Below are 27,542 nucleotides of genomic sequence, written 5' to 3'. Positions count from 1 at the left end.
GACAGAGCTGTCACAGCCGACAGGCCCCTGCTGTGCCTCCCCCCTCCGCCCCTCACTCACACACACACAAGTTTGTATTACTACAGTTGTGAGGGCCTCCCTTGGGAACATTCATTTCCCAACAGCGAACCAACAACCTTCATTCTGTCCCAAATCAGAAAAGCCGACCAGTTTTATTTTCACATGCACAAGCAGTGAACTTGTGAAAAAGACATTGGCAAAGTTTTTCCCTTTTGAAATTTGTGTCTTAATCAGTCAGGCCATGTTACAACAAGGTGAAAGGGTAAGAGTTACTAATGTGTCAATACACCCAAATTTAACCCTAACCAAACTTTAGTAACTCTAAATGTAAAACTAAAACCTACGTTTAACACAGAACCAACAATGTCTCATATTTGTAGCCTTGTGGTGACACAGGAGTACAACAAATATTGCCCACCTACACACACACACACACACACACACACACACACACACACACACTGCAGAGTCTGAACCTGTGAGGCCTGCTGTCACAGTAACAGCTGAGTGACAGGTCATGTGGTCGCCAAACACAGGATGCTAGAAAGTGGACCATCTCAATAACAAGTTACATCTCCAAAAAGTCACAGGCTCCATTCCAGCAAGCAGTTACTCTCAACTGAGGAAAAAAATCATTTCTAAGTCAGCATGATGCAATGTAGTCTTATAAACTGTAATACTGCCAACTGGTTAAATGCTCAATCAAAACTACAATTAGGATGTCATTCCCGACTCCTTCCAACACAGGCAGCTGCAACGCACTCACACATCTATAATGTGGCTTTGATATTTATATGCACACTCCCGTGTCACAAAACAGAAAAGGCAATGAGTTTATTATCTCAAGCAAGAGGTCAACTTCCCAAAAAGACATTTGCCTAGTTTTCCCTATATGGAGTCTGTGTCAAAATTAGTCAGTCCAAACTCCAGTCAGGTGGAGGATCAGGCTCACTGTTTTGTGTGTTAAAGTGGATTCCTACAGTCTACAGGAGGAGCTTTGGCTGCTTGGTGGACACTTCACACAGTTCATGGCAGACAAAAGAATGAACCATGTTGTATAAACAGGAAAACGACAAATCATTAGTAAGCATTGCAAAATGATGACTTCGAATGGGGAGGGACGCGGTAATAACACAAAAAGTCTTTGTTCATTGGCTTACAAAACCCCTTATGTGAAACAAGGCCCAGTTAGCAAGCCTGTACTAACAGCTAGCGAGCTATACAGGCAATCTGCTATTTAGCTTGCTAAGTTAACATTAGCCCTGTAGGTTAACAGGGACAAGGTGGCAAGAATGAATTTCATCACCAACACCAGCGAAGAATAAAGCTCATCTGGATAACACAGGCCGAAAATCATAAATCTGCTACCGTGCATTATGCTATGTGCCAAAATATGCGCCTCGTTGCAGCCATTAATTTTCTAGGCTAGCTTAGTGCCGCTAGCTTAAACTAACGTTTATGAGTCCAAAAACCACAGTTGAATAATTTACGTTATCATCTTCGTGTCTGCAAAATTAATCGCTAGCATATTATTGACAGTCAATAGAATAGTTTGAACTGTGAATGTGACCATCCACAAAACAATGGATGGCAGCGAAATGAGCTGGAGTGGACAGCTAGCAGACTGACCTGACAAACACATCAAACAAAGTCAGGCTCCTCGCTAGCTAACTAGCTAGCTAACTTCCAAGTCCATACAACCCGCATTTGGCAGTAACACCATCCTTCATCATCTCGACCGTGCACCATGTACAACAATTAATTGATATGTAGGTAAATAACCGGTGGCTGAAATGTCAAATAGATATTCTAACGAGGTAAACATGATTTGAGCTATTTGGGAGCTGGTGAGTCCTCAGGTCCTCCGTGGAATATTTGACAGACAGGCCCAAACTGACTGCCAGTTTGGAAGGGAAGATGACATTTGCACTTACATTTAATGAACGCAACCTGACATTAAAACATAACGACTGCAAACTGCAGAAACACTGTCATCATCCCCACTGTCTGCAAAGTCCGGGCAGAAAGGCCAGCTAGCCGACTAACCAAGACAACACACAAAGTTATATTTAGCTAACGTTAGCCGGGTTAGCATGCTAGCAAGCTTGCAGTCCAGACAAGTGGGTACCTTTGCTAACATCATGCAGCTAGCTCAACATCGTCTGGTGTAAATAAAATGTTGGGTTACTTACTTTCATTTAAAACCTCCACCAGCTCGGCGCAGTTCTCACACATTGTTCATGAAGAGGAAAACTGAGTGCACCTACTCAAACCATTGCATTGGAAATTGTTGGCTGTTACAATTGGTTGGCAGCTGGTTGTTTTTGGGGAAAAGGCCCAATGGAAGAAGTGATTGGTGAAGGTTATTCCACTAAATAAAACCAGGGGAACCAACAGGTGCAAACGTAATGTGCATCCAGGCGAAGTTGATATACACAAAAGTAAGAGGCACTAAAAGATAGAATCGAGTCAGTCTCCAGTCTGAGCGTTACTTGTGAGAGTAGACACGGCAGCCATGTTGAAAAAGGGGGGGCACAGCGTGTTGATAGTTCGGGGCTTTCCGCTCTGTCTCCTTCGCCTCGTTCGGCTTTTTCCGGTAGACTCGCGATAATTCCATGCAATGTTTACAACTAGGCTCGTTTGTATGGAAGCCCGTTTCCGCCACCTGTTAAAACAAAATCTGGCACTTTTCTCTTTTTTTCCATCATGAATTGAGATGCTAAGTCATTATTATGAGATGCTAAGTCATTATGAGATGCTAAGTCATAATTATGAGATGCTAAGTCATTATTATGAGATACTAAGTCATAATTATGAGATACTAAGTCATTATGAGATGCTAAGTCATAATTATGAGATGCTAAGTCATTATTATGAGATACTAAGTCATAATTATGAGATACTTAGTCATTATTATGAGATGCTAAGTCATATTTATGAGATACTATCATAATTTTGAGATACTAAGTCATAATTATGAGATGCTAAGTCATATTTATGAGATACTATCATAATTTTGAGATACTAAGTCATAATTATGAGATGCTAAGTCATTATTATGAGATGCTAAGTCATATTTATGAGATACTATCTCATAATTATGAGATGCTAAGTCATTATTATGAGATGCTAAGTCATATTTATGAGATACTATCTCATAATTATGAGATGCTAAGTCATTATTATGAACTACTATCTCATAATAAATCATAATAAATCTCATATTTCTGACCTACACCAGCCACTTTATCAGGTACACCTGTCTAGTAGCGGCTGGTCGTCTGTTGCTGTAGCCCATTTATCATAAGGGCCAACAACTTGTGTGTTCAGATGCCCTTCTGCACTCTGCTGTTGTAAAGACTGTTATTGGAGCATTTGTGGCCTTTCTGTTAGCTTGAACCAGTCTGTCCATTCTCCTCTGACCTCTCTCATTAATAAACTGTTTTCGGCCACAGAACTGTGGCTCACTAGATGTTTTTGGTTTATCACACCATTCTCTGTAAACACCAGAGACTGTAGTGCATGAAAATCCCAAGAGGGCAGCTGTTTCTGAGATGCTGAACTACCACGTCTGGCACCAACAATCGCACCAATCAGTCAAAGTTGCTTAGATCACGCATCTTGCCCATTCTAATGTTTGGTCAAACAAAAAACTAAACCACTTCACCATGTCTGCATGCTTTATATATTGAGTTGCAGCCACATGATTTCACTGTTTGGAGGAGCCGACTGTTTGTGTTAACAAGCAGGTGTACCTAATAAAGTGGGAGTGTCATATTTATAAGATACTATCTCAAGATTATGACTTAGTATCTCATAAATATGACTTAGTATCTCATAATTATAACTTGGCATCTCATAATTATGAGATAGTATCTCATAAATATGACTTAGCATCTCATAATTATGACATGGCATCTCATAATTATGAGATAGTATCTCATAAATATGACTTAGCATCTCATAATTATGACTTGGCATCTCATAATTATGAGATAGTATCTCATAATAATGACTTAGAATCTCATAATAATGACTTAGCATCTCATAATTACGAGATGCTAAGTCATAATATTGAGAAAAGAAAATTCAATTCATGATGGAAAAAAAGAAAAGTGCCAGATTTTTTTTAACAGGTGGCGGAATAGACGAGAGCAGCCGAGTGCAGTCAGGCGAGGAATCAACAAGCCGAACACTCCCGGCTGCACTCTCACTGCTCTTTTTCTTCTTCAGTTTTGTTTAACGGCGGTTGATAAACAATTTAAAAGGTGCATTACCGCCACCCACACTCACTGCTCTAACGACCCAGACCTTCACGTTACTTATTTTTATTTTAATGTAGGCATTATAGGTGGCATTTATGGAAAATATTACATAGCGTTCTAATAAAATAAAATAATATACGGACTGCTCATGGAGTGAGATCTTGGAACAGATATAAAAACTGAAGTCTCTTCATTTCACTGTGGGTGTGTGATACAACTGTGATGAACCAATGAGCGCTCAGCTCGAGGCGTTTCCCATCATTCTCGGAGCTGTGCAGTCGGAGAGCAGCTGCAGCGCCTCGCTCCAAAAACTGCAGCCGACTCGGTCCCGCGAGATTCCCGTGGCTCGCGCAGTCGAGTCGGTCGGCGGAGCGAGTCGGACAACTTTTCTAACCATCATGCAACGGACCAAGCAGTCGCTGGTCAAAACTGCGCAGGACTTGCTCATCTCAAACGAGTCTGTCTCGCACGACTGGGATAACTTCTCAGCGCAAATATTGTATGCTACTCTGATAACTTCTCTCCTGAATATGTTCTAAACGTCTTTGTTAGGATGAGTGAATTATATAAACACAAAAAGACATTTAAGAAGTCATTTCAAACAGTCCAAGCTATTTTACTGGAAATAGAATATTTCGTTGCTTTGTAAAGGGTTATTGAAAATAAGAAACCAGTCTAATGAGCACTTTATTTTTTATGTATTTTTTTTTAATATTCCAAGATTTTTCTCTAATTTTGTGCAATTCTTTCTGTAATTGTGATTAACGCTCTTTATTGTTATATTAAGATAAGATAGCACTTTATTTTATTGACAACTGCTTTAACCACACATACTATCCCTGACAAACTAAAGCTAATGTAATGAGATGTGAACCCTACACTGAAATGAAGAAAGTGCTGCCAAACCCTTGTGGACTGTTGAGAAGCCACTGTGTAAACCTTTCAGCCAAACTGTAGTCAGACTTCATTTTAATTTTTAATGGTCCCAGTTGTTTTCTGACCTCAATCTGAGGCCACATGCCAAAAAAAAAAGAAAAAAAAAAGGGTGGGAACCTCTGTGCTAAGTCACTCTTTTGCTAGTGTACAAGGGAAGAAATATTGATGCTTAAAGAAATACACATTACCTTGACTGAACAGCATGTTACAGTTACATCCTCATTATTTAGGTGTTTGTCATCAATTTCAGGACAAACTTTTTACATTTATGAGACTAGTGGCTTTGAAACATTTTCTAATGAGACACACATTTCAGTTTTCTCATGACCCACAACTGATTTTGGTGTTTCTTGTGTAAACTACAAACTAAAATATGCCCCTTTTTTTTTTTTTAGAATGAGCCTATTAGCCTACAACGGTGGTTCTCAACGTGGGGTCCTTGAGGGGGTTCGCAGCAAAATGGTGAACTGTTAAACGTTTCTCTGTTATCTCTATACCTACAATACAGATAGTCATGGGATTCTGGACTAAATCATATCTAACAATAAAAATATTCTCAGATTTGGTCTGAAACTGCTTTGGGAATCTGTTTTAGATCGCAACAGTCTGCATCAGTCTGTACTGAATGTCTGTAGTGTCGCAGATTTAAGATTTTAGTAAAGAATCATCACAAGTGGAGGGGAACACAATTCTAATAAAATTGTCACATTGAGAAAAACTTTATCAAGCAGATCTGTTTGCACCAGGTCAAACTGTTCAGTTTGGTACCATGAACTACTTCAGTAGGATCCACTCAAACTCCAACTGATCACATTTCATGACCAATGCTCGTCTGTCTTGATGCTTCCATGTTAGATTCTTTGTTAAATATCTGATAATAATGTGCCATGTGTTGTTTTGGCTCAATACAGCCAACACCTGGGACTTGTATCATCAGGAAATTTGTTTTTTTACTCAAAGGTAACAAGATCTACTGGCAGCCAAGCTTGATGTCAAACACATAAAAAGCAATTTCCATATTTCCAAAACTTTTCTGGGTGTCAGTTATCAGAACTGTTACAGGCCTGGAAGGCATGGTCGTTAACTTCCACGTCTTTTCATGGGTAAGAAGCACAAGAAGAGTCACACAGAAGGTTTTGTAAAAATAGCCAACTTTATATTCTCATAGTACTAAGACAGCTTTACAAACAGGATGATATGCACATAGCCTTCCTTCTCATCCAAACCCAGAGCGGTCGGACCGGGCGCCAGCTGAAGCTCCGGCTCGCCCAGAGAGCCAAAGAAAGAAAAAAATAATATGCTGACAAAACCAAAACAAAGACAACAAAGGAAGCAAGGAAGTACATCTCTACCCCTTGACCGTCACATTCTGAAACCAGAGCGATCCGTAAACTAACCATCGCATGTGCTCCAACATATAAATTACATATTAACAAATAGAAGTGGAGATGGACTGAGGGGGAATAAAGGGGATTAAAAATAACCTTTAATTCTTTCAACTTCATGCATGTCTAAACAAAGAACTGAATGGCCAAACATAAAGCTTGAATTAGCAAAGAATTAACAAAACGACAGATAGCGTGTTACACAAGTGTCTTTGTATAAAATGCGTCCGTATGCAAAAAAAGACTCTGCGCCGGGATCGGGGGGGCAATTCTCATTTACATATTGACATTGATTTGGTCGTCGTACAACCGAGTGCTGGGGTCCCTCCGCCGGCCCCTCCTTCTCTTTTCAACCACACACACACACGCACACACACTCTTGAAAAACACTAGTTATTGACAAGAAGCGCTCCCAGCTGTCTCTTGACCTTTCCCTCTTCAGAACTGTACATGTGGGTCGCCGCCGCCGCCGGTTCAGTCGCACATCTCCTCCGGCAGCTCGTGGGGGTTGAGGATGCCGGGCACCGACATCTGGATCTTGTGTTTCTCCTCCTGGGCCTGGCGCAGCGCCGTCTCCCTCTCCTCCAGGAACAGGTCTGTGGTGTCCTCGCCAGCAAACTCCTGCAGGACCACACAGGCAGAGGCACAGGGCCGGGTCAGACACAGACCGGCTGGGCCATTGTTTTTCCCCGTGGAGCGAGCGGTGGCGATTACCTCACAGGCAGCGCTACCTTTGGCGCTGCGCACGGCTCAAACTTTCCACTAAGTCACTGTTGCAGCTAGACTTTTAAAGTGCTTCCAATCAGATTACAGCTTTATGGAATGTGTGTTAATGTACAAAGATGGAGGATGAGCTCATTTTGTGTGTCTGAGTTTCTAGAACTGTACAGTGCAACATAAAGGAGTTACCACGATCTTGGTTTAAACAAAAAAAATGCACTGTGTGGCTTTCTTTGGATATGAGCTCAGTTACATTGTAAAAATGTAAAACAATCTGCAACCAGGGGCTTAGATGAGACAATTTGGCGTCGCCTAATGTTTTTGTATCCCCGCCTTCCTGCTACCAGAAGCCTTCTGTGACGACTTTTTCGACAAGCCTACCTACAGCACACTTTTGTCGTGAATTGGCACTTTAAGGAGAATACATTTTGTGAGTTGGAGAGGCGGGGTCAATCTCAGGAAGGTGTTGACAGTGTATAGTCTCACACACCAACGCACAGGTACACAAACATACACAGTGCACAAAATATTAGGAATACTTTGTGACATTGAGTTGTAGCCCCTTTTGCACAACGTCTAAATCCGCGGTTCTCAGCCGAGACTAAACACTACAGCAACTCATTTCATTCAGTTTCTTCTCTCTGGGTGAAAGTGTGCAAATCAGTTTGAAAATTGAAGAGGATCCAAGACATTCTTGTGATGACCAAATGTTAAAAAGCCTTTATTTAACACCGGCAATTTAAATAGTTAAAAATTGACGTTTCAACTCAAATAAGCTTTCATCAGGCTCAGTCTTCGTCACCCTGATGAAGGTTCATTCCAGCTGACGGTCAGTTTACAATCATTTAATTGAGAATGTGAATTAAAAGCCTTTAATCTGTGTTCATCACAGCAGAGTGCCTCAGACCCTCTGAGGAGCACCTGTTCAGCAATTTCTGCCATGGACGTTTCTGGTGCCAAGTAGCGCTCCTAATCTTTGCTTTGTGTGATTGCTGCAGTGTTTGGTTGGAATGAAAAACCTGCAGACTCTTGGTCCTTAATGGTACATAGTGGATCATCTACGTCTCCCTTCAGGAACTCAGTGTTTCAACTTGTTTGTTTTGGACAGCGTCGCCTGGATAAGCCTGGTCAGTCCATTTCATGAAAACAACAGGTTTTCTTAATATCTTCCTCAGTCTGTCTGTGTGTGTGTGTGTGTGTGTTGGCCGCTCACCTTGATCTGGACGAGGAAGTCCCTTAGGTGCTCCTTGAAGGCGGGGATGTCCTGATTCAAGCTGAACAGGCCCGTTACAAACACCTTCACCTGGGCACTGGAGACAAGACATTTAGCTTTCATTTTGCTGCAGGTCAAGCAGAGGCAGCACACAGATGGGCAGTGAGCACTGGCAGCCCAACAGCTGAGAAGTTGCTGGTTCAACTTCCAGTACTGGGCAGAACACAACACTACCACAGTGCCTCTGAGCAATGACACTTATTTTATGATGAAGTGTTGTAATTTACTTTTTATGCTGTTTCCCTCAATCTGCCTCGTCTACTTCAATTAGTGATTTCCTACATTTCCCAGAATGCCTTTTGACAACCCACAGAGAAGGGGCGTGAACTTATTGCTTTCAGTCAAATGTGGATGTATGGCCATATAAGTAAAGCTAGATAGCTAATAGTTTGCGAATATTGGGGCGTGTCTATGATTGCAAACACACCCCTTACTCAAAATGCACCGTCTTGAGGCTGCATTGCATTCTGGTCTATTTCCTGCTGCTGGGGTGGAGAAATTGGTCTCTGCCTCTTCTACGATGGATTTCTCTCTGTATGCTTGTTGAACGTCGGTACCGTTGATGATTTAGATCGCTGAAACATTTTCACTTACTCTTGCAGGTGGGGGAAGGCGGTCTTCAGCAGGTTGGCGACGTACTCCTGGACGTACGCCTGGTTGTTGGCGGGGTTAGCGGCGCTCAGAGCGACGCTGATCTTCCCCTCCTCCACCAGGTTGAACATGTAGGCCAGGATGGAGGCGTGCATGGTCAGACCTGGCAACACACAGCAGACACAGGAAGATCAGCAGACGATCAGGTGTGGCTCAAACAACCATCACCACAATTGCAACGTTTTTTCTTACTTGGATTGAAAGTTTACATGGTCATTTGTGTGTTGAGTGAAACCTGTTAAAACCCCACAGGATAATTTCTAACATTATGGAAATCAATAAATTACTTCTAAAATATACATGGGCCAAAATGAAGAAATAAGCATTCCTATCTCCATTCTTGAAAGCTTGTTGCAGATACATGGTTTTTAATCTGAGAACACATATACACACATTTTATAAAACAAACATAACACCGTTTGTTTTTGATGAGTTTTTGAATAACAAGAAAGGCCAGTGAAGCCACATGCCACTCCTCTCCCTTCACCTGCAGTGTGGGAGGTGTCGGTGACCACGGAGAAGATGTGCTGCAGGACGTCACAGAAGTAGGTCTGGTAGAAGCTCTGAGCTGCTGCCTCCTCCTGAGCCACATTCTGCAGCAGGGTGTACAGGATCTGCAGACCTGCGGGACACGGAGAACAGCTCACACATGTAAACGTCTGGGAACAACCACTGTTTCCAAACTATAACAATCTGCAGGGCTCCTACACATTTTTGCATATTTAATTCCATAAATTCTCCATCATATAAGGTGCAATTTCCATGAGAAATACTCTAGTTTCAAATGCTGCGTTTTTGCGCTAGAAATTTTGAACGTCCTACGCCTTATTTTAAATGACTTGAATTTGGTTTTTGGGTTATTACCCCCTTAAACATAACTATACCTACAAAAATCCATGCTCAAGTGTAAAGATTTGGCTGGTTGCAAAAAAAGACTGGGAAGCAAACTTCTATGACATTGCCTAAACCGTTTTGAAAATGATTTTACTTATTATAACTTCTCCAAGCTTTGAAAAGACAATCTTTGACTTCTCCAGGTCTTCCATGACTGCAGCAGCTCTGAATCTGAACAGACATTTTAAAAACAGATGAGACGAGGTGAGCGCAGACCTGTGTCAGCCACGTTCCTCATGGTGTGTTTGAAGGCCCAGATGATGGAGTCCAGGACCAGTTTGAACTGGGTGGGGGGGATGGAGAGGAAGGCTGGGAAACACTGGGAGTTGACGGCTTGCAGAAGGTAGAAGAAGTGGGTCCTGTGTTCGGGGTATTCCTCAAAGTCCTGAGGGCACAGCAGAAAATAAAATGAGTGAATGTGTGTAACTGGATGAATTTTGGAGAGGGCAGCGCTGGAAACCAAACCAAACCCTACACTGGATAAAAGGTTAGAAAAAGACATTGCACAGGTTATTTTAACAGGAAAACTGAAATATAACCATTCAACCACAGTCAATATGAAGGCCTAAGAGGAATGTCTAAAGGCATCATTCATTGGTTACAAGTACAGTACAGTGGGATGCACACGGGGTTCACACGTTTCTATTTTCCTACACTTTTCCACCACTGTTGCATTACTTCAGTTTCAGCATTAATTCAGTTTCCATAACAAATATTTTTCAACGGATATCAAGGGATAGTTACATTAGATCCTGTGTATATACTCAAATACTGCAGTTTTCTGCTGAATAACCAATGTGGACGTCCTTGTGTTAGGTAAGCTACTTCCAACACTCTTGAAAAATAGATGATCAATTAATTTTCATGATATGTTTCATTTCTGGATATGTATTGTTACATATATCTCCAATATCTCCATGAGAAATGAACAGGCAGTTGTGTGCAGATTTCTCAGGTATCATCATCATTCAAACAGACTCTACCTTGTTGATCATGTTCAAAGTGCACTCGAACACGGCGTCAAAGATCTTGGGGATTTCCACGGTGATGTGGGCCCCCAGCTTGTTAACGATTGTTGCCATGGTGCTGAGGACCTCGGGCTCCCTGGCGGCCGGGACGTTCCTCTGGTAGTCAATGAGCACCGCCTCCAGCAGGGGGGGCACGAAGTTCTCCCCCACCTGGACCACAGCACAACATTATTTACATTTACAGGCTATCTGCAGGTTTCTGAAGGCCAAATTCAAGACTTTAAGACTTTTTAGCTACCTGGAATTGATAAACAAAGCTAGCAAAACAAGCCTATTTCTGATTGCACTTAACCAATGAAAGTTCCAGAAACTATAAACAGGCAGAATAAGAAAAAGGACACGAGGAAATGAATTGTTAAGGCACATGATGTGCCTTGAGGAAAACAAAAGGCGAGACTCACCATCTGAGGGTCGTTGGAGCGACTGACCCAGCCTGAGATCAGCTTCAGAGTCTCTCTCTTTACCGTCCTCATGCTCCTGATCAGAGGCTGCTTGGTCACCATCTCTCCTGTTGGAATGACAGGATATTTATGTTGAAAAAACAAGAAGCTTTCATAACTGAGGTCTTCTGACAAAGAACCATATCCATCCATGTTTTGAACAGCCAATGTACAGTTATGGGTTAAATGATAATGACAGCTGTTTCGGTAGATGATGTGATCGCAATGACTGATCTGGATATGAAGTCTTGATGATTTGCTGAAGAAAATTTTACTGCACTTTTGGCATCTTGTATCAACATCATTGCATAATACACTTAATGTGCCATTACCACCTGTGTGCCAATGTTCTATGTTTGTGGAATTATTGTGGAAACTAAAATTGCAATGTGCAATTATACAAACTTAATTGTGCAATCCTACCTAAGATATACTGTCAATCCATAACTGTGAGCATCTCTTCACTTGAAACTCAACTTTGCTGAAATATGGATGCACAGAACACTTAAAGGTCTGTCATCTGAGTATTTTCAACTGAGTATGATCCATGGTCTGAAGGATTACTGACATCTTGTATTAAAGACCCACAAACAAGTTAATCTGGTTTTGTTCAGACGCATACCACCAGTCAAATTAACACACACACACACACACACACACACACACACACACACAGGGGGAGTGGATGGGGGCTGACCGTTGGTCTGGATGGCTGAGGAGATGTTTTCACTCAGACACTTGTAGACGTTGAGCATGTCCAGGTAGATGCGTCCCAGCTGCACGACGAAGGGATGACCCACGGCTTTACAGGCTCTGACGTTGGTCTTCAGGATGCTGCCCAGCTGACGCACCGTCTCCGCGTCCTTCAGGATGTCAACGTTCTGCAGACACATTCAACACACCTCCAGTTACTCAACCAACCAGGTCCAACACCGGATACAACAAAATCATCTTACAATACGACTCAATATGCGATATGGGGTTCATGATTCAATACAACCACGATACGATGTAATAAATAAAAGTTCAGTGACAACAAAGTCTGACTGTGCAGAATTCTGTTTATTTCTGAGACACAAATCTTTCTAGCGATGCCATTGGCTGCTAGAATGTAAACAACAATTTAAAAATGTCTTTACAAAGTGACAATAATATAATTTGGATGGAGAGCTTGTGAAACTGTGATGGTCAAGAGTCTCATTTGTGATTACTACAGCAGAATAACATGGAGCTGATATCACCATTCATTTTTCTGACCCAAGATACATATCGTCACATTTTTGTATTGCGATATATTGAATTTCGATATATCGTCCCATCACTAGTTCCTACTCATTTTGGATTTTAATAATTCAGACTTCTTCAGACCTCAGTTTCTTGACTGGATTTAAAAAATTTTTTTTTTTTTTTTTTTTTTAGAGATTTTGGTTGGTTTTCAAAATAATGCCTCCTGATTGATAATGCCTGTCAACAAGGCCGTATCACTCCATCACTGAAGATTATTCTTCACATCTTATGTGAAATGAGAGTGGGCCTGTGACTACAGGAAAGATGTGTGTATCAGTAGAGAACAGACTTTTCTGGAATTTAACGACCTGTGCAGGATGTATATGAATTTATTAACACCAATACATGTGTAACATTGCGAGCACCGCCCACCAACCGGTCAGAACAGAGCGACACATCAACCAAACTGCTCCCGCTGTGTACAAGCAGTAAGTGTTAAAGGCAAATGTTGCATGCCTATTTTTAGCACACACAGTGAATAAAACGAAAAAATGAGGATTTCAGATACTGAGTGCTAAATACTTAAAAACATATAAACCCAGAATCTAGAAATAAAACAAAATCAAATAATACGCAAATAGGAAACTATAAAAGTGAATCTGAGGTATAAAGTGAAGTGTCCTTACCTTGGTGGCCTGCTGGATGATGCTGTCCCACACCTGGTTGGGCAGCAGCATGTACTTCTCTATCAGATGCTCCTGGACCGCCTGGTCTGTCTGAGCCCCGATCATGTAGCCCACCGCCTCGTAAAACGTATGGACCTGAGGACGGAGAGGAGGGGCGGGGCTTATATCTGACTCACACCCTAACAGTCTACCAGATGTTCCCTAAATATAAAATCTAAAGTCTCAATACAAAATGAAACATTCACCATTTGAAAAAAACAGTGACTCAGACTGTTTCTGACTGCTGACGTTTAAATAAAGCACATTATTGGTAGGGCTGGGTATCGTCTGAAATTTTTCGGTATCGGTTGCTTGATTTTGATACCAGTGCCAAACCAATACTTTTTTCGGTACTTGTGATGAGGCAATCAACTTTAATGTAGGGACTCAACTCATTTACCAAGTGCGAGTAAGCCCAACGTAGGGGGGACTTTTATTTTGACGTTCAGCTTCCATCCGTGAGATACTAGCTAGTACAGAGACGCAGAAAATCGTCTTTCGTCCATACTTCATTGTGTTTACATCGTCATGAATACACTGCGGGGAGAGAGACAAAACCTAAACACACCGTCCAGTAAGTCATTAAGCTGCCATTTTTGCCGGGAGACGGACTGTGTAATTAGCCAAAGCGTCATGCCTACATGTCAGAGCCTATGGGAGGTGGAACTTGGGTAGCTAGGCAATGAAGCTAGAAAAAAAAAAGCCATTTCTACTTAAATTTACTTTAAATTTACTACTTAAATCATTACAGTGCTGTATTTTTTGTTGTGTGTGAATGCTAACCTGTGTAAGGGCTTGTCGCATTACAGATTGGCTGAACCAGAACAATGCTATAGTATGGAAAGTTGGCACCGTTTACTTTAACATGATTCAGTACTCGGTGGTCCCGGCCTGATTTGGTCAGTGCCAAAAATACCGACCTTCGGTACACAGCCCTAATTATGGCTTTTTATTAAGTTATTAATTATCTTAAGCCCTTTGTTTACCAAATAGTTCTCTTTTTCCAAACAGAATCAGCTGTGTTAAAGAGAGAGAGATAAGCTAATTTCTTCCAAAATGTTGATGTAGTGTTTTGGAATGAAATCTTTCGGTTTAAGCTACCTGGAAAATTGCCACAGCAGCACATGAGACTAAGAATGACTTTTTTGTATTTTCACAGCTCATCCCTAATTTTTTTCAGTTTGGGAGCACATGTTGCTGTGCTCACATGCTCTTTGGAAAAAGTGTCACGGAGACGCCTGGACTCTGGAGTAGAGACACCGTCTCTCCACCAGAGGACTCGGGTTCAAACCCTGACGCTCGCAAGCATGAAGCATCCTGCTGGAGTGTCCTTGAGCAACACACTGAATCCCTACCAGCTCCAAGGATGGTGATCTGTAGCTGACCCTGACATCTGACCTCTGGCCTCTCTGTGGAGGGGGGCATAAGAAAAGACAATTTCCCTGCATGGATCAATAAATTATCACATTATTAGTACTATTATAATGGGACCTTCCAGTCAAAACTCTTACCACTAGACCTGAAACCTTGTTCCTTTGTAATAAATGAGCGAACTGAGACAGGTTGGAAACAGAACAGTACTGTGTAGTTAAGGCTGACCTGCTGCGGCTGCAGGTCACAGATGATGGTGTTGATGTTGTTGAGGATCTCGTCGATGAAGGGCATCACCTCGCCCACCTGGACCTGGACAAAATGGCGACGGCACTTCTGGGCGATCTTGATGAAGGTGTCGCACGCCATGTCCTGTACGCCGTCGTGGGTCTCTGTGTTCGACAAGAGAGGGAGAAAGACAGAAGTTATGATGACCCTCATCCACTGACAGCGTTTCCTCTGATTTCATGTTGCAGTGGTGCTTTTGGGGAACATGAGTTTTGGTTCCCCATCTGTCACTCCCTCGGTCCCAGTTATGATTCTAAAAACACTCTTCTTTGGCTCCACACATCAGAACTACACTGCTTTGTACTTTAGAGGGAAACTGGGCTTAAAGGAACAGTTCACCAAAAAATGAAATTAGGTTAACTTTTGGACCCACAGGGCAATCGTTCAGCTACAAAACACTTGGATTATACTGTACAAGCTGTTTGGAGAACTTTATGGTAATTGTTTGTCTTTTTGGAACTCCAAAGAACCAGTACTCGGCCACTTCAGGTGTTTTGGAGAATGCTGACATGGAGCCGAGTGCGTGTTATGTGGATATACAAACTTCACAGGATCACATTTTCTCTAACAGTGACTGTACCGTCCTGCGATAGCACAATGCTGCTGTATGAATGCACAGGAAACAATACATAACCAAATATTGAATGGGAATCATTCAGTCATCACAGCTCTTAACCATACATGGATTTAATCATTTAATGCAGCTTCATACTGAAGTATTAAAAACTCCAAATAGCAGATGAGCTCTGCATCAATGCAACAGAATTAGGCAAAAAGGCCTCCCTCTTTAAGTTTTATCTCATCTTTCACATACTCTGGTTAAAGTTGATATAAAATGCTTTAAAAGTAAAAGAGCTGGTCTTGGAGAATTTAGAATTACACTCCTTCAGTTCCTCACCGTGCATGAACTCAAACAGCTTGTTGACGACAGTCTTGAGGAACTTCCAGTGGGCTCGGAGGAACCGAGGATACTGGCCCACGATGTACATGATGTTGGAGGCAATGATGGCCTTGTTGTCCTTCCCTCTCTTCTGCTCACACAGACCCAGCAGGTCCTGGAAGAGCAGCACACAGAATCGGTTATTAGTAGTTATAATTAAACACAGTGCAATCTGGAGGACAGTGCAAACAGAGTTCATTTGGAAATGATCAGGGGCCTTGGGGCAAAAACAGGACTGAAAGTTGATGAAATTACCCTAAAGCTAAGTAGGGAGTTGCAGAAATGCCACTAGGAAAACACCAATTGTGTATGAATGCAAAGTCACAATACATTTAAGGGCGAGATCATCACTTTTTAAACAAATAAAAATAAATAAAATCTGAATAAAAACAAAATAATGCACACACATACTTAACTGCTATATGCAAATAAAGGATCAAAAGTAAGTCGATAACTTCATGTGTATAGCACTTTTCAAAGCAAATGGGAAAGTTACAAACTATGACTGTGTGTGTGTGTGTGTGTGTGTGTGTGTGTGTGTGAACGCTCCCCGGCCAAGTTGCTGATGCAACCAGGTTTGAACAAATGGTGAGCTTGCCACATTACTGTTCCTCTGGTTCTTACGCTCTTGCAAGCTGAACCAATGCAAGAGCGCCTTTGTCAGAGGGCGTTTTTATGTATGTTTTTGTCAAAGAACGAGATGATACAGACCAACAGTTTGGTTAATTAAGTATTGTGTGTGTGTGTGTCCCACCTTGATGACAGTGACCAGGAACCTCTTCTCGTCCTCTTCATGCATGGCCCCACTGATGGAGCCGATGGCCCAGCAGAGCGTGTTGAGGTTCCTCCAGGACCATTCGGTGCCGTTCACCTGGTTGTGCAGCTTCTCTGTCATGATGCGCTCGGTGTCGGCGTAGTCCAGATGGGTCAGATACACTGCAGCCAGAGGGAGAGATGGACGAATCAGAGGTGTGTGTCTGAAATACACACTGACTACGTTTACATGCAGGGACTAACCCGGCTACTGTCCATACTCCGGTTATGGTTTTATCTGTGTTAAGATGTTGACACAAACCTTTTGATACGCTGCAACTGAATTTTCTTGTTTCCATGAATAAACCAATTAATGAAATATTCACCCTCCCTCTTTGACTTAGCAGTAGTAGTTTACTTCTAATAGTGGAAAGAAATGATGATTCAATAGTAAGTACTGTTGTGCAAGTCTGAATTGGTGCAGACGGGGAAAACCAAAAGTAAAAGCAGCAAGATGTTTCCATGCCACAGTAACCACTTCAATATGGGAGTAAACCAGGAATCTTAACCGGGTTTCTCATAATCAAAAGTTCAAGTTTACCCACGTTATTCTAACTCAGTTATGCTGTTTACATACATCGACCCACAGCCGGGTTAGTTGAGTAACTGGGTTAACAACAGAATGTAAACACATCCAGTGAGAAAGGGGCGAGGAGTTAAGCTGGGACTAAACTAAGAAAATTAGAAAAACAATGAAAGGCATGGTTCTACTGTGCTACCATTTTAACTGCATAACTTCAAACCACATGGGAAATTGAAAAATGAGCACTTGAAACTGACTGAAGATGCAGTGCAAGGATTTGTATTTTTAAGCTCCTAATTTGCCTCCCTATAAAATGTCACCCTTTAACTCTGACAATGAAATGAACATGACATGAGCCTCACAGAGAAATGAAGCTGCTTTGATTTGTGCATCTGAGGGAAAATCCTGCATCCAGCAGCACTAAGCAACACGCAACTGTTTACACACTTTAATGAAATGTCAAATCCCAAAGACATGGGTCAAAAACGAAGTTATGTTGTCATATGACCATGAATAAGCAACATTCTTTCTAAACTTCTCCATACTCAAGACACAGTGTAGGAAGCGTGATACTGACCCAGAGTCTCCCTCATGTTCTTGTAGAGGTTGATGGAGTCTGTGTCCTTCATGAACTCCCTCACCACCTCCCCCTGGTCGTTCTCCACCACCAGCACCTCCTCTGGCTTGGCCATGCGGCTCACCATCAGCAGACGCACCTACAGGAGGAAGAGGAGGAGGAGGAGGATGATGCATGGGAGAGCATCTGACTGTAGCAACTGTGTCTAACTAGAATGATAATAACTGTAATGACCATATCTGTAGGATAATATTTCCAGAATACAGTTTGTTATTGTGCTGAAGCGATTTGTCGATCAACAGATAATTCATTGATTATAATTTTGATAACCGATTTATAATTTTCAAGTAAAAAAATACCAAACATTTGCTGGCTTCAGCTTCACGAATTCCAAGATTTGCTGGGTATTCTCTCCATTTCATATCATTACAAAATGAATACTTTAGGAGTTTTTTGGCTGCTGGTCAGACTAAGGCTCTGGTAACTTGTGATCGGCATTTGTGATTATTTTTGAAATTTTATAGACTAAATTGAAAAAAATAATGGATGAAAATAACAGTTAGTTGCAGCCCTAGTTTGTTACAAAATGTTTCTATCTTGTAAGCAAAGGTTTTAACCTCAATAGTAATCCATATCAGGTTTTACTTTCATGCCAGCGATCAGCTAGTAGGGAGTTTTCAAGTTGGTTCTCTCCCTTTGGAATCCATCTCTTCATGTGCACAGCAGATTTAAAAACTATGACTCAGTGTGTGTGTGTGCGTGTGTGTGTGGATATCAGTCTGCACCCTGGTGAATCCAGACAGACAGAGATGTGACTGTGCTGGTTGTGAAAATATGACTGTATGTCTATGAATGTGTGAGTGTGTGTGCAGTGGGATGTATCAGCCGTAACTTGGAGAATACAGGCAAGTAGAGGTGTGAGTGTGTACATATGATTCAATGTGTGTGTGTGTGTGTGTGTGTGTGTGTGTGTGTGTATATATACATCAAGCCCTTCTTTGGCGTGGACAGGTAGGTAGGGGTTTGACTGTGTTACTGCTTGTACTTATGACTGAATTTGTGTGTGTGTGTATGTGTGTTTCTCAGGCGTACCTTGGAGAGCACAGGCAGGTAGAGGTGTCGGCGTGGCGGGACGTCGGACAGCAGGGGGGAGGTGGAGGTGGAGAAGGGACTCTCTCTGTAGAGCTCGGCTGCCAGGTGGTTCCAGTACTCCAGACAGATCTTAAAGATCTCCGTCTCCTCCACCTCCGACACCAGCAGCATGTAGTGGAGCGCCTGGAGGGGAGGAGGGGGCCTGTTAGGTTTTCGTAAGAGTACCTACAGCGTTCCCTAGGATTTGGTTTAAACTTGGGGAAGTGATGCATCGCAGCACTGCATACTCGCATTTTCAAAATTACACGGATTGGTCCGAGTGGGGGCGCTATAATTACAGGTCAAACACAAACAAAGTGACATGTGTGTTACTGATTGGCCCACAGGGGCAATGAATCATTTGTGAGGGACGACATGTTTACTGCTGCCTTGTCTCTCTTGAATACAGAGGAAACACTAAGGAAAATGGTACTTCTATGGTTGGAAGCACAAGAATCCATGTCCAAGCACAACTGAGTTTTTTTAAATAATAAAAGCCTTTAATTAGAGGACAAAAAGAATATAAAAACACTAACAGGTTTGGATTTTTGTGCTTCCAACCACAGAAGTACAATTTTCCTTGGTCTTTTCACCTGCTCCAGCTTTTTCCCTACCCATGAGCACCTGTAGAGTTTTTTGAAATCCTGACACACTCCTTGTGCTACTTCTTCTCTTGGATCTACAGAGGAAACACTGCTGCTCAGAGACAGTTATGGCTGGTTAACTGCTTCTTGGAACCAGAACCAGACTCAAAATCTAATGTCGGCTTCTCTCAGTCAGACTGCTGTACGGGCCGTTTCTGCCTTTCCCTCTGCTGCAGACAACATCCCAGTCTCCCACTGGGAATACATAAAGTATCTGGCTGTCTGCACTTCTTTAAGTGGACAAACAGCCACAGGTGGCCCTTCCCACTCTGTCTGGTAGGGCCCAGATGTATGTCATAGCAAAGATGTAATCAGGACAACACAGACTGGGAAATAATGGGAGAGGCAGGTAAACACTCATTGGAAATGAGGAGGAGTTGTCTGGAAATTACCAAAAAGCCACCAGCTCAATGCCGGTAAATAAAGGCAGAGGCTGGTAGGGTTGTTTACTCTACCAGACACTTTGGCAGGTCACCAACAACCATTTGATGGTTCCTTTCTACATAAAGAAATCTATTTGGCTGGTAAAACAGTGAAAATGTCTGGTGCAATGGACATAAATAGTTTAATTCAAACCTGTAATCCTTAACAACCTCCCTGCTTTACTCTCCTCTCCTCCGTCTCTACATCCTACCTCCATGAGCGTCTCTCGCAGGTTGGGCCTCTTCTCGATGAGCTGGCCGTGTTCTTTGAGGAAGGTGCAGAGGAACAGGCTGAGGTTCTGGATGAAGTTCTGCTCGTCGTCCTTCCCGTTGGCGTAGGCCAGCCGGATGTTGGTGTTCAACGGCAGCATCTGACCAGAGGGGAGGAGAGATGAGACACAAAAGATTACTTCATAACCTCACTTTTTGTTGCTTATGCTGAAGTTATTCTGTATACCTGTCTTGCTGTATTTACACAAAGGGATGCGGTTTCATTCTAAAACGAGATCAGCACCATTTGAAATAATATTATACTGACTCTTGCAAAATGGTTGATGGCACAAAATTCAAACAAATAATGTTCCTTTTTACAGGAGTGTTGGTATGATAATATTTTTGCCAACAAGACCCTCTAGATCTTATAAACTGATAAACTTCAGCTGATGACTTTTAAGTTCTTCACTGATTTTAGCTACTGTCAGGGCAAAAGGGCTTTGTAGCCCTGTCAGCCGAACTACAATCAAGATTTGACTGTGCATTCTCCTTAGAAAAGCAAATTCAGTGTTATTGACTAGTGAGTCAAATCATAAACCACAAGACTTTATGGTTTGTCCTTTGTTTTTTAACAAGATGGCAGTTTCAGAGCACTTTCTACCCTCTCAGCTTTTCTTTACGTAGCATTTCTCTATCATATATGATCAATCTAGGGACACAGGGTTATTTCTTACTTCTAAGCTTATTCTACTGTTGCACCACCTGTATTCTGGATCAGATTTTCCACTAGTCCTACAACTGTAAATGTAAAACAAAATTAACATGTAAAAAAAATGTTTCTGACTTTGTGACACTGTAATTAACTTTGCTTTTAAGGTCAAAACATCAAAAGCAAAAGCTTACAGCCCATTTGACTAAAACACACTTATCTGACTGTTTGCTAAAACTATACTCAGGTTAACCAATGACATCAACATGCAAGCAGGGGGAGCTGTGGATATCCAGTTGGTAAGGTGTGTGTGTGTGTGTGCAAATGTTTATGCTGCCCACAAGTGAGTTATGTTTGTCAGTTTGTAATAACAGTGTACTCACTTACACTACCTACAATTTTAGTGTGTTTGTGTGCGTCTAATTACAGATTTCAAGCATATGCAACGGTTTATGTCGCCCACAAATAGTGTGTGTAGGTGTGTGTTTGTGTGTGTAATGAGAAAGTGTGTGCAAATGTAACTGTACGCACTGCCCCCAAAGCGTGTGTGGTTTTGTGTGTAATAACAGTGTGGGCACATTTATCCGTTTACACTGCTCACATTTAAAGTGTGTTTGTGTTGTGTGAGTGTGTCCAATCAGACTGTGTGTGTGTGTGTGTGTGTGTGTGTGTGTACCTGTTTGAGCTGGCACATGGTGAGGGTGAACAGGTTGACAAACTGCTCCTCGTACTGATTGACACTCACTCCAGCGATCTCTGTCAGACACTTGAGCGTCACGTTGCGAAACATCGGCACGTTCAAGAACTGAAACACACAAACAAAACAAGTCGGGTCAGTTTGACATTCCTGCCTGCATTACATGTCAGTTCCTAGACATTTTTGCAGTTTTAGGACTCTGTTTAGATGCATCACTCATTGGTTGACATCACTGACTAGAGGATAGTAATATTCCTGATACTGATAGTGGCTTAGTTTGTGTTTTTACATGCTTTTAAATATCTGCAAAATTGTCAAAATACTTTTCTGCAGTTCCACAAGTTCCAGACTTTACAGAACTGCATAGGAAGTTTGGCAAGCGTTTGTCTGTATGTGTGTGTGTGTATGTGTGTGTGTGTGTGAGAACGCTCCCCGGCCGAGTTGCTGAGGCAACCAGGTTTGAAAAAAATGGTGAGCTTTCCACATTACTGTTCCTCTGGTTCTTACGCTCTTGCAAGCTGAACCAATGCAAGAGCGCCTTTGTCAGAGGGCGTTTGTATGTTCAATGGCTGCTTCCCACAGGAAATTATCATATACACTAAACATGTATAGCAAATGTTTTTGTCAAAGAACGAGATGATACAGGTTTATTAAGCACCAGAGCAGACCGATTATCATTGTTATTCTAATCATTAAAGACTTTTTTCTTAACAAATACAAAGTGCCGAATCCATGTTAGCCGATTTACCTTGTAGACCAGAGTGCTGATGAGCTTGGTCTCGAAGATGTAACCCAGAGGAATCCAGTTCAGGAAGCGAAGGAGGGTCTCCAGTGTGGCATGGACCAGAGGGGCATTCTGGGAGTTTTCCTAAAAAAACGCAAAAAGGTACATAGGAGGTCAGATGGTGGTATTTGTTAAGAGATTAAAGGTAGTCTGGCTTGGTGTCAACTGAGGCTTACCATGACAAACTGGCACAGCTGGAATATTTGGGAGAACTCGTTGCACATGCTGGAAGACAGATAAGGAAGATGATCAGTGAAATCTAAACACTCGCAGTACTGTTACACACTGTGGACAAAGGTGTCCAAACAACAGCATGCGCACAATCACAGCATCCTAAACACCGCTAAACTGAGGAAAGTGTTCAGGAAAACACCGAAAATTTTGGATGAAAAAGCAAAAACATCAGGCATTTATTTTCCTAAGAAATGAACAGTTCAACAAATCGTGATTCTCGAGGCTGATGCAATAAGAAATGCTATGAGATAACAGAATGATGACAGACTGAGTGGAGAGACTAAATAAGAGCTAAGGAAGGAAACTATCTTCCTCTACTGGTCACATGACCTGGTGAATTCTTAAATTCACCTGCCACTTTCAGTATTTTATTGGCCAAATTGATTTCTGGAATAAGAAGTAATGATTAGTGGCTGGTAGAGGAGACAGACTTAACCAGCCACAGCCAACATTTACCAACATTAGTCTGGTGCTAATTCCCACCCTGAAGCCATCCAGCCTCTTGCATTAAGACACTAAACGCCAGTCTTTCATCCGTTACCTGTCTTTGAGGTGTTTGGCCTTGACCTGCGTCATCTGGCCACTGGAGAAGTCGAAGACTTCCTCGCTGAGCAGTTTGAGGATGATCATGTTGTTCTGACAAAGGCTCTCACTGGTCCGGCTGGCACCCACAATGTCGCTGATGAAGGTGGGCCAGTGTTTGGGCCATTCCTGCTTCAGGATCTAGACCGGCCCAGAGAGGAAGAAATACATCAGCCTCATCATTTCGTTCATCGTGTAGTGCGTCCAAAGCATCTTTCACTGTATGTCCCCCACACTGTATGTCAGGTCCTGTTCTTACATGTGTCAAACTCTTAGTTGTGAATTTGTCTCTGCACTAATGTCACGAAGACAAATTCATAAATTTTTGTACTTGGTGCAGTGATGTAGTGTTTGATTAAAGGATGGCTAAACTCTGAAATCATTTGATCACAGGAAGACCAACAACCACCAATAAACAAACATTTTGAATTATTTTTAAATTGTCAGAGAATAAATGATATTTAAATCTAACTTACTTTAGCAGATACTGCCATCTACTATGAATTTCTGTCCCAACTGTTTGTCATCTTAGAAAAGGGGGTAAACAGATTAAGTGGCAACACTTCACTAAATCCCTTACTTGACAATTTAAGTCATCCTGATTCTGATCCCTGACTGGGTAAACAGTGTTTGATGGCGTCATGAAGAAGACGTGAGAAGGTAGAATTCTCAGAGGTGACGCTTATTTACCTGTACAAGGATCATGTTGAGTTTTGCAATGTATACTCCCTCTTTCTGCAAGATGCAAATCAGAGGAAAACATTGGCATTACCATCGAGAAGCACAAAGGTCACGCAGATCATGTGAGCTTGTTAAACGTGCCGTATCTTACATGAAGATCACCTCACCTCAATGTTTGCAGGATCAGAGGAAGTCTTGATTATCAGCCCAACAACATACTTCTTGATTCCTGAAAACATGTGGAAGTCTTTATTATAATGCAGGCAACATTTCTCTGACGAGCAACACAACACAGCAAAACAATGTGTCATCTTTATAATCTGTGCTAAAGAAAACAGCTCTGTTCATTTTCATTGGGCCATCATTACCTTCACACTGATTTCTGGGTAGAATCTTCCAGCGGGTTTTGATGACTGCCTCTAAAATCTGCAGTGCATAGTACTGGGAGGAAGATGGAGATGCATTAGGACTGTGGACAGGGAAAAGCATCAGGAATACTCCTCTAGTCTAAGGGCTAAGGGACAACAAGGACTGAGACAAAAGAAACGAGGCTGCTGGGACCAATAATATATAGTAAAACATCAGGGATTTGCCTGATAATGTCATATCAGCTTTCTACAAGCAAGCATTAATAATACTCTAGTCAAAATCTAAGGGAAACAAAGACTAGTAGACAAAATAAATATGACCTAATGGGGCCTGAAATAGAGAGAAACATCTAGAATTTCATTCATCATTCTGCCTCTTGTCATATCAGACATTTTGACACAGACAAAAAGAACAATACAGCACTTCAGTTGGGCGAAAACCACCCATCAAAGAAAGTCTAAGAAGAAGACTGGAGCTAAAAGGCCGAGGTGTAAACACTGTGAAAGCTCAAACTGAGCTCCAGTGACGCCCGGGTGTCAACAAGCAGCTAATGTGAGTTCATAGCTTTTCTCTATTACAAAGTCAGTGGTTCATACTTTGGTTTTCATGTTCTGAGAGAACTCCAGGATGGTGTCGACCCTCGTCCATGCGTCTGGATGGTCCTTCAGGTTGGTCAGCACTTCCTGGGCCAGCCGTTGCTACAAGAGATCAACAGCAAAACCTTTTATTAGCCGAGTTCACTATGTTGGAATTAGAAGGCTTGCTCCAAAATTACATTTCCTCTACCAATACAAAATGATAAATAGCACAAAATAGCAAAATGATACTGTTCAAAGTAAAGTAGGTCACGCAAGTCCTGGGTTGACAAAATTATACATTTTACAGCGTCTGCCAAATGGGAAATTGTACAGACTGGATCGTTTAGGTTTGAGAGATGTTGAATGATCAACTGATCCAAAATGGACATATTATATTTTAATATAACTTCCTAATAACTGCACAGTAATGCTTAGCAATGAGGTACACCATTTATTATCAATGGCAGATAAGTCTTTAATTTCTGTCAATGCACAATCAAATTGTAAAGGGCTTGCTGATAAAAGGGTACAGCTTTGCATTTTCTAGTACATGTGAATCCTGCCCAGACACATGAACAAAAACCCCACAGTGGAGTGGAGTCGTCCTCACCTGGGATCCTATATCATAGTACATGGAGTTGACAACATTGTCCAGCAGATTGATGTCCAGTTTCTGACTGAAGTCCAGCAGCTGTCTGGCTGCATGATCCGCCAACATGGTCATTTCTGCTGGCATAGAGCTTCAGTGGGGAGGGGAGGGGGAAACAATGAACTTAGAGTTTTCCGTTAACCTAAGTAGAAGCTAAAAATAATAATAATAATAATAATAATAATAATAGGCATAATGCCATCATCTAAAAGCATACAAGTAATACACAAATCTAAAAGTAGAGGTCACAAAGTGCTTTACCACTCATGGTAAAATACACCAAGGAGCTAAAAACTAGGACACATTCAAAAGAAACAGTGGTTAAAAATAAATACACAAGATACAAGATTCAAAAGTGGACAAAATCAAAACCATTGTTGGGAGTAAGTCTATTAAATGTTTTAAGGTGATTGAAATCACAATGGTGAATTTGCTCGTCTAAGTTTTCCTTAAACATTCCTAGTAGCTAACAAGTAATCAATAAGTTAATCTTGTTCAGCCAAAACGTGTCGAGAGTCAGCCACATGTGAGGATTTAGTTAACCCACATGGCCCAATCATGACACCAATAGAAGCAGATCATAAACTGACACTGGGGGAAACTGTGACCCCGTCTGGCTAATTGCAGGAGTGACGCAGCATTCACCAAAAACGAAACCCTCCCTCTTAAAACGAATTAGCTTCAAGTCTGAGTTACCCTCGCTTTAGCGACTAGAAACGACCAATACGATTCTTGTAAGCAATTAAAATACTTAAACAACAGTAGAAGCAAGCAAAAGTGTTGGAGGTGTCAGTCTGTCGGCCAACAAGCATTGTGTTATGTTTGGTTTGTGTAGCTAACTGTTACCGCTTGTCAAAACATCACATCACTTCTGAACTTGACCAATGCACACTGCTAGCCAACGTTAGGTAGGCTAATGTTGGCTAAGCTTACCTGATATTTCCTGTCCGTCCGATGAAAAGAAAGATTGGTTAACTGACGTTGTTTTTCCGTTGAAAACAAAAAAATGTTGTCCCCTTAATGCGTTGACTGACCAGAAACTGATATAACTATCTACCGTTATCTCATGGCACACGTTCTGAATTCCACACTGTTCTTGACATCCGATAGCCTATTAGCTAACGTTAGCTTCCCCGGATAAGACTAACGCTAACATAAAATGTTGTAATGTTGGCGTTGGATACTTATCGATTCTCAGTTGGCGACGTGATAATACTTTCCGCAGTTTACCACAACCAAATGTTCCTTGTCCTCAAACAGTCTGAAACATCTTTTTCTCTAACAGTGATTAAGTCGATTCCCACTATGCTAATAGCAACTTAGCGTGCTAATGGACAAGTCAATGATGATTCGGGTCCCCTGGCTAACATAAGCTAAGCTAGCAACACAGATTTACGGAGTCACACTTGGAGCGATATTCCGGGTCATAATCACGAAATAAAAGAGTCTCGTTTTTTTATTTTTGGTTCTATTCGCATATACTGTTGGGTAGCAGAGATGTTTTAGTGCGTGCAAGTGTGCTCTTCCTCTGATCTCATGCTTCAAACCCTGGACCGGTTGAAACCGGTTGAGACCGGGATATTCCATCTCGGTGCTTCGGCCCGTCGCGCGCCGCGTAAAATTTGGACCATGTACACGCCCCTGCGGCGTCTGATTGGTCCGTCAGTAGATTCGTCCTGCTCCACTATAGGCTGAATGGCGCTGTCAATCGGACTCAGCCTCCCTCTGAGCCCATGTGGTTGTGTTTGCCCTTGGATGAGGGGTTACAGCAA

The 27,542-nt window shown here is 41.9% G+C and overlaps 2 protein-coding genes across 3 annotated transcripts in view; both read right to left on the bottom strand.

Moving 5' to 3' along the window:
* The window catches only part of usp34 (ubiquitin specific peptidase 34), a 91,583-nt gene extending 89,052 nt beyond the window's left edge, over positions 1-2,531 (bottom strand). Inside the window, exon 1 of the mRNA XM_078290899.1 lies at positions 2,214-2,531. Within this exon, the coding sequence (XP_078147025.1) occupies positions 2,214-2,256 (43 nt within the window). The 5' untranslated portion in view covers positions 2,257-2,531. The remainder of the gene's footprint in view (positions 1-2,213) is intronic.
* Positions 2,532-6,356: 3,825 nt separating this feature from the next.
* On the bottom strand, positions 6,357-27,321 carry xpo1a (exportin 1 (CRM1 homolog, yeast) a). Of its 2 annotated transcripts, XM_078282554.1 has the most exons (26): positions 26,704-27,321; positions 25,732-25,861; positions 25,140-25,241; positions 24,543-24,615; positions 24,342-24,403; positions 24,184-24,228; positions 23,453-23,634; positions 22,854-22,902; positions 22,642-22,761; positions 21,873-22,001; positions 20,487-20,645; positions 19,170-19,352; positions 18,078-18,216; positions 16,919-17,100; positions 16,123-16,279; positions 15,165-15,328; positions 14,921-14,974; positions 13,527-13,661; positions 12,311-12,494; positions 11,575-11,681; positions 11,129-11,323; positions 10,362-10,530; positions 9,739-9,873; positions 9,195-9,354; positions 8,541-8,637; positions 6,357-7,228 (listed from the first exon to the last, which is right to left on the bottom strand). In XM_078282554.1, the coding sequence occupies exons 2-26, from the start codon at positions 25,855-25,857 to the stop codon at positions 7,082-7,084; spliced, it is 3,255 nt and encodes a 1,084-aa protein (XP_078138680.1). In that variant the 5' UTR covers positions 25,858-25,861; positions 26,704-27,321; the 3' UTR covers positions 6,357-7,081. The 2 variants fall into 2 exon arrangements, with proteins under 2 accessions (XP_078138680.1, XP_078138681.1); XM_078282555.1 differs by lacking the exon at positions 14,921-14,974.
* Positions 27,322-27,542: the final 221 nt, after the last annotated feature.

This window comes from Centroberyx gerrardi, chromosome 3 (genome assembly GCF_048128805.1).
Source record: "Centroberyx gerrardi isolate f3 chromosome 3, fCenGer3.hap1.cur.20231027, whole genome shotgun sequence".
In the NCBI taxonomy this organism is placed as follows: domain Eukaryota; kingdom Metazoa; phylum Chordata; class Actinopteri; order Beryciformes; family Berycidae; genus Centroberyx; species Centroberyx gerrardi.
Note: the sequence above shows the minus strand (reverse complement) of the source record. Positions and strands in the feature narration are given on the sequence as shown.

Excerpts from the sequence above, each read along its gene's own strand:
- xpo1a (XM_078282554.1), bottom strand. The coding sequence starts at position 25,857 with ATGCCAGCAGAAATGACCATGTTGGCGGATCATGCAGCCAGACAGCTG. Across the intron at positions 22,002-22,641 it reads TCAGCACTCTGGTCTACAAG|TTCTTGAACGTGCCGATGTT; the intron begins GTAAATCGGCTA and ends TGTGTGTTTCAG. Across the intron at positions 12,495-13,526 it reads TCATCCAGCAGGCCACCAAG|AACGTTGACATCCTGAAGGA; the intron begins GTAAGGACACTT and ends ATGTGTCTGCAG.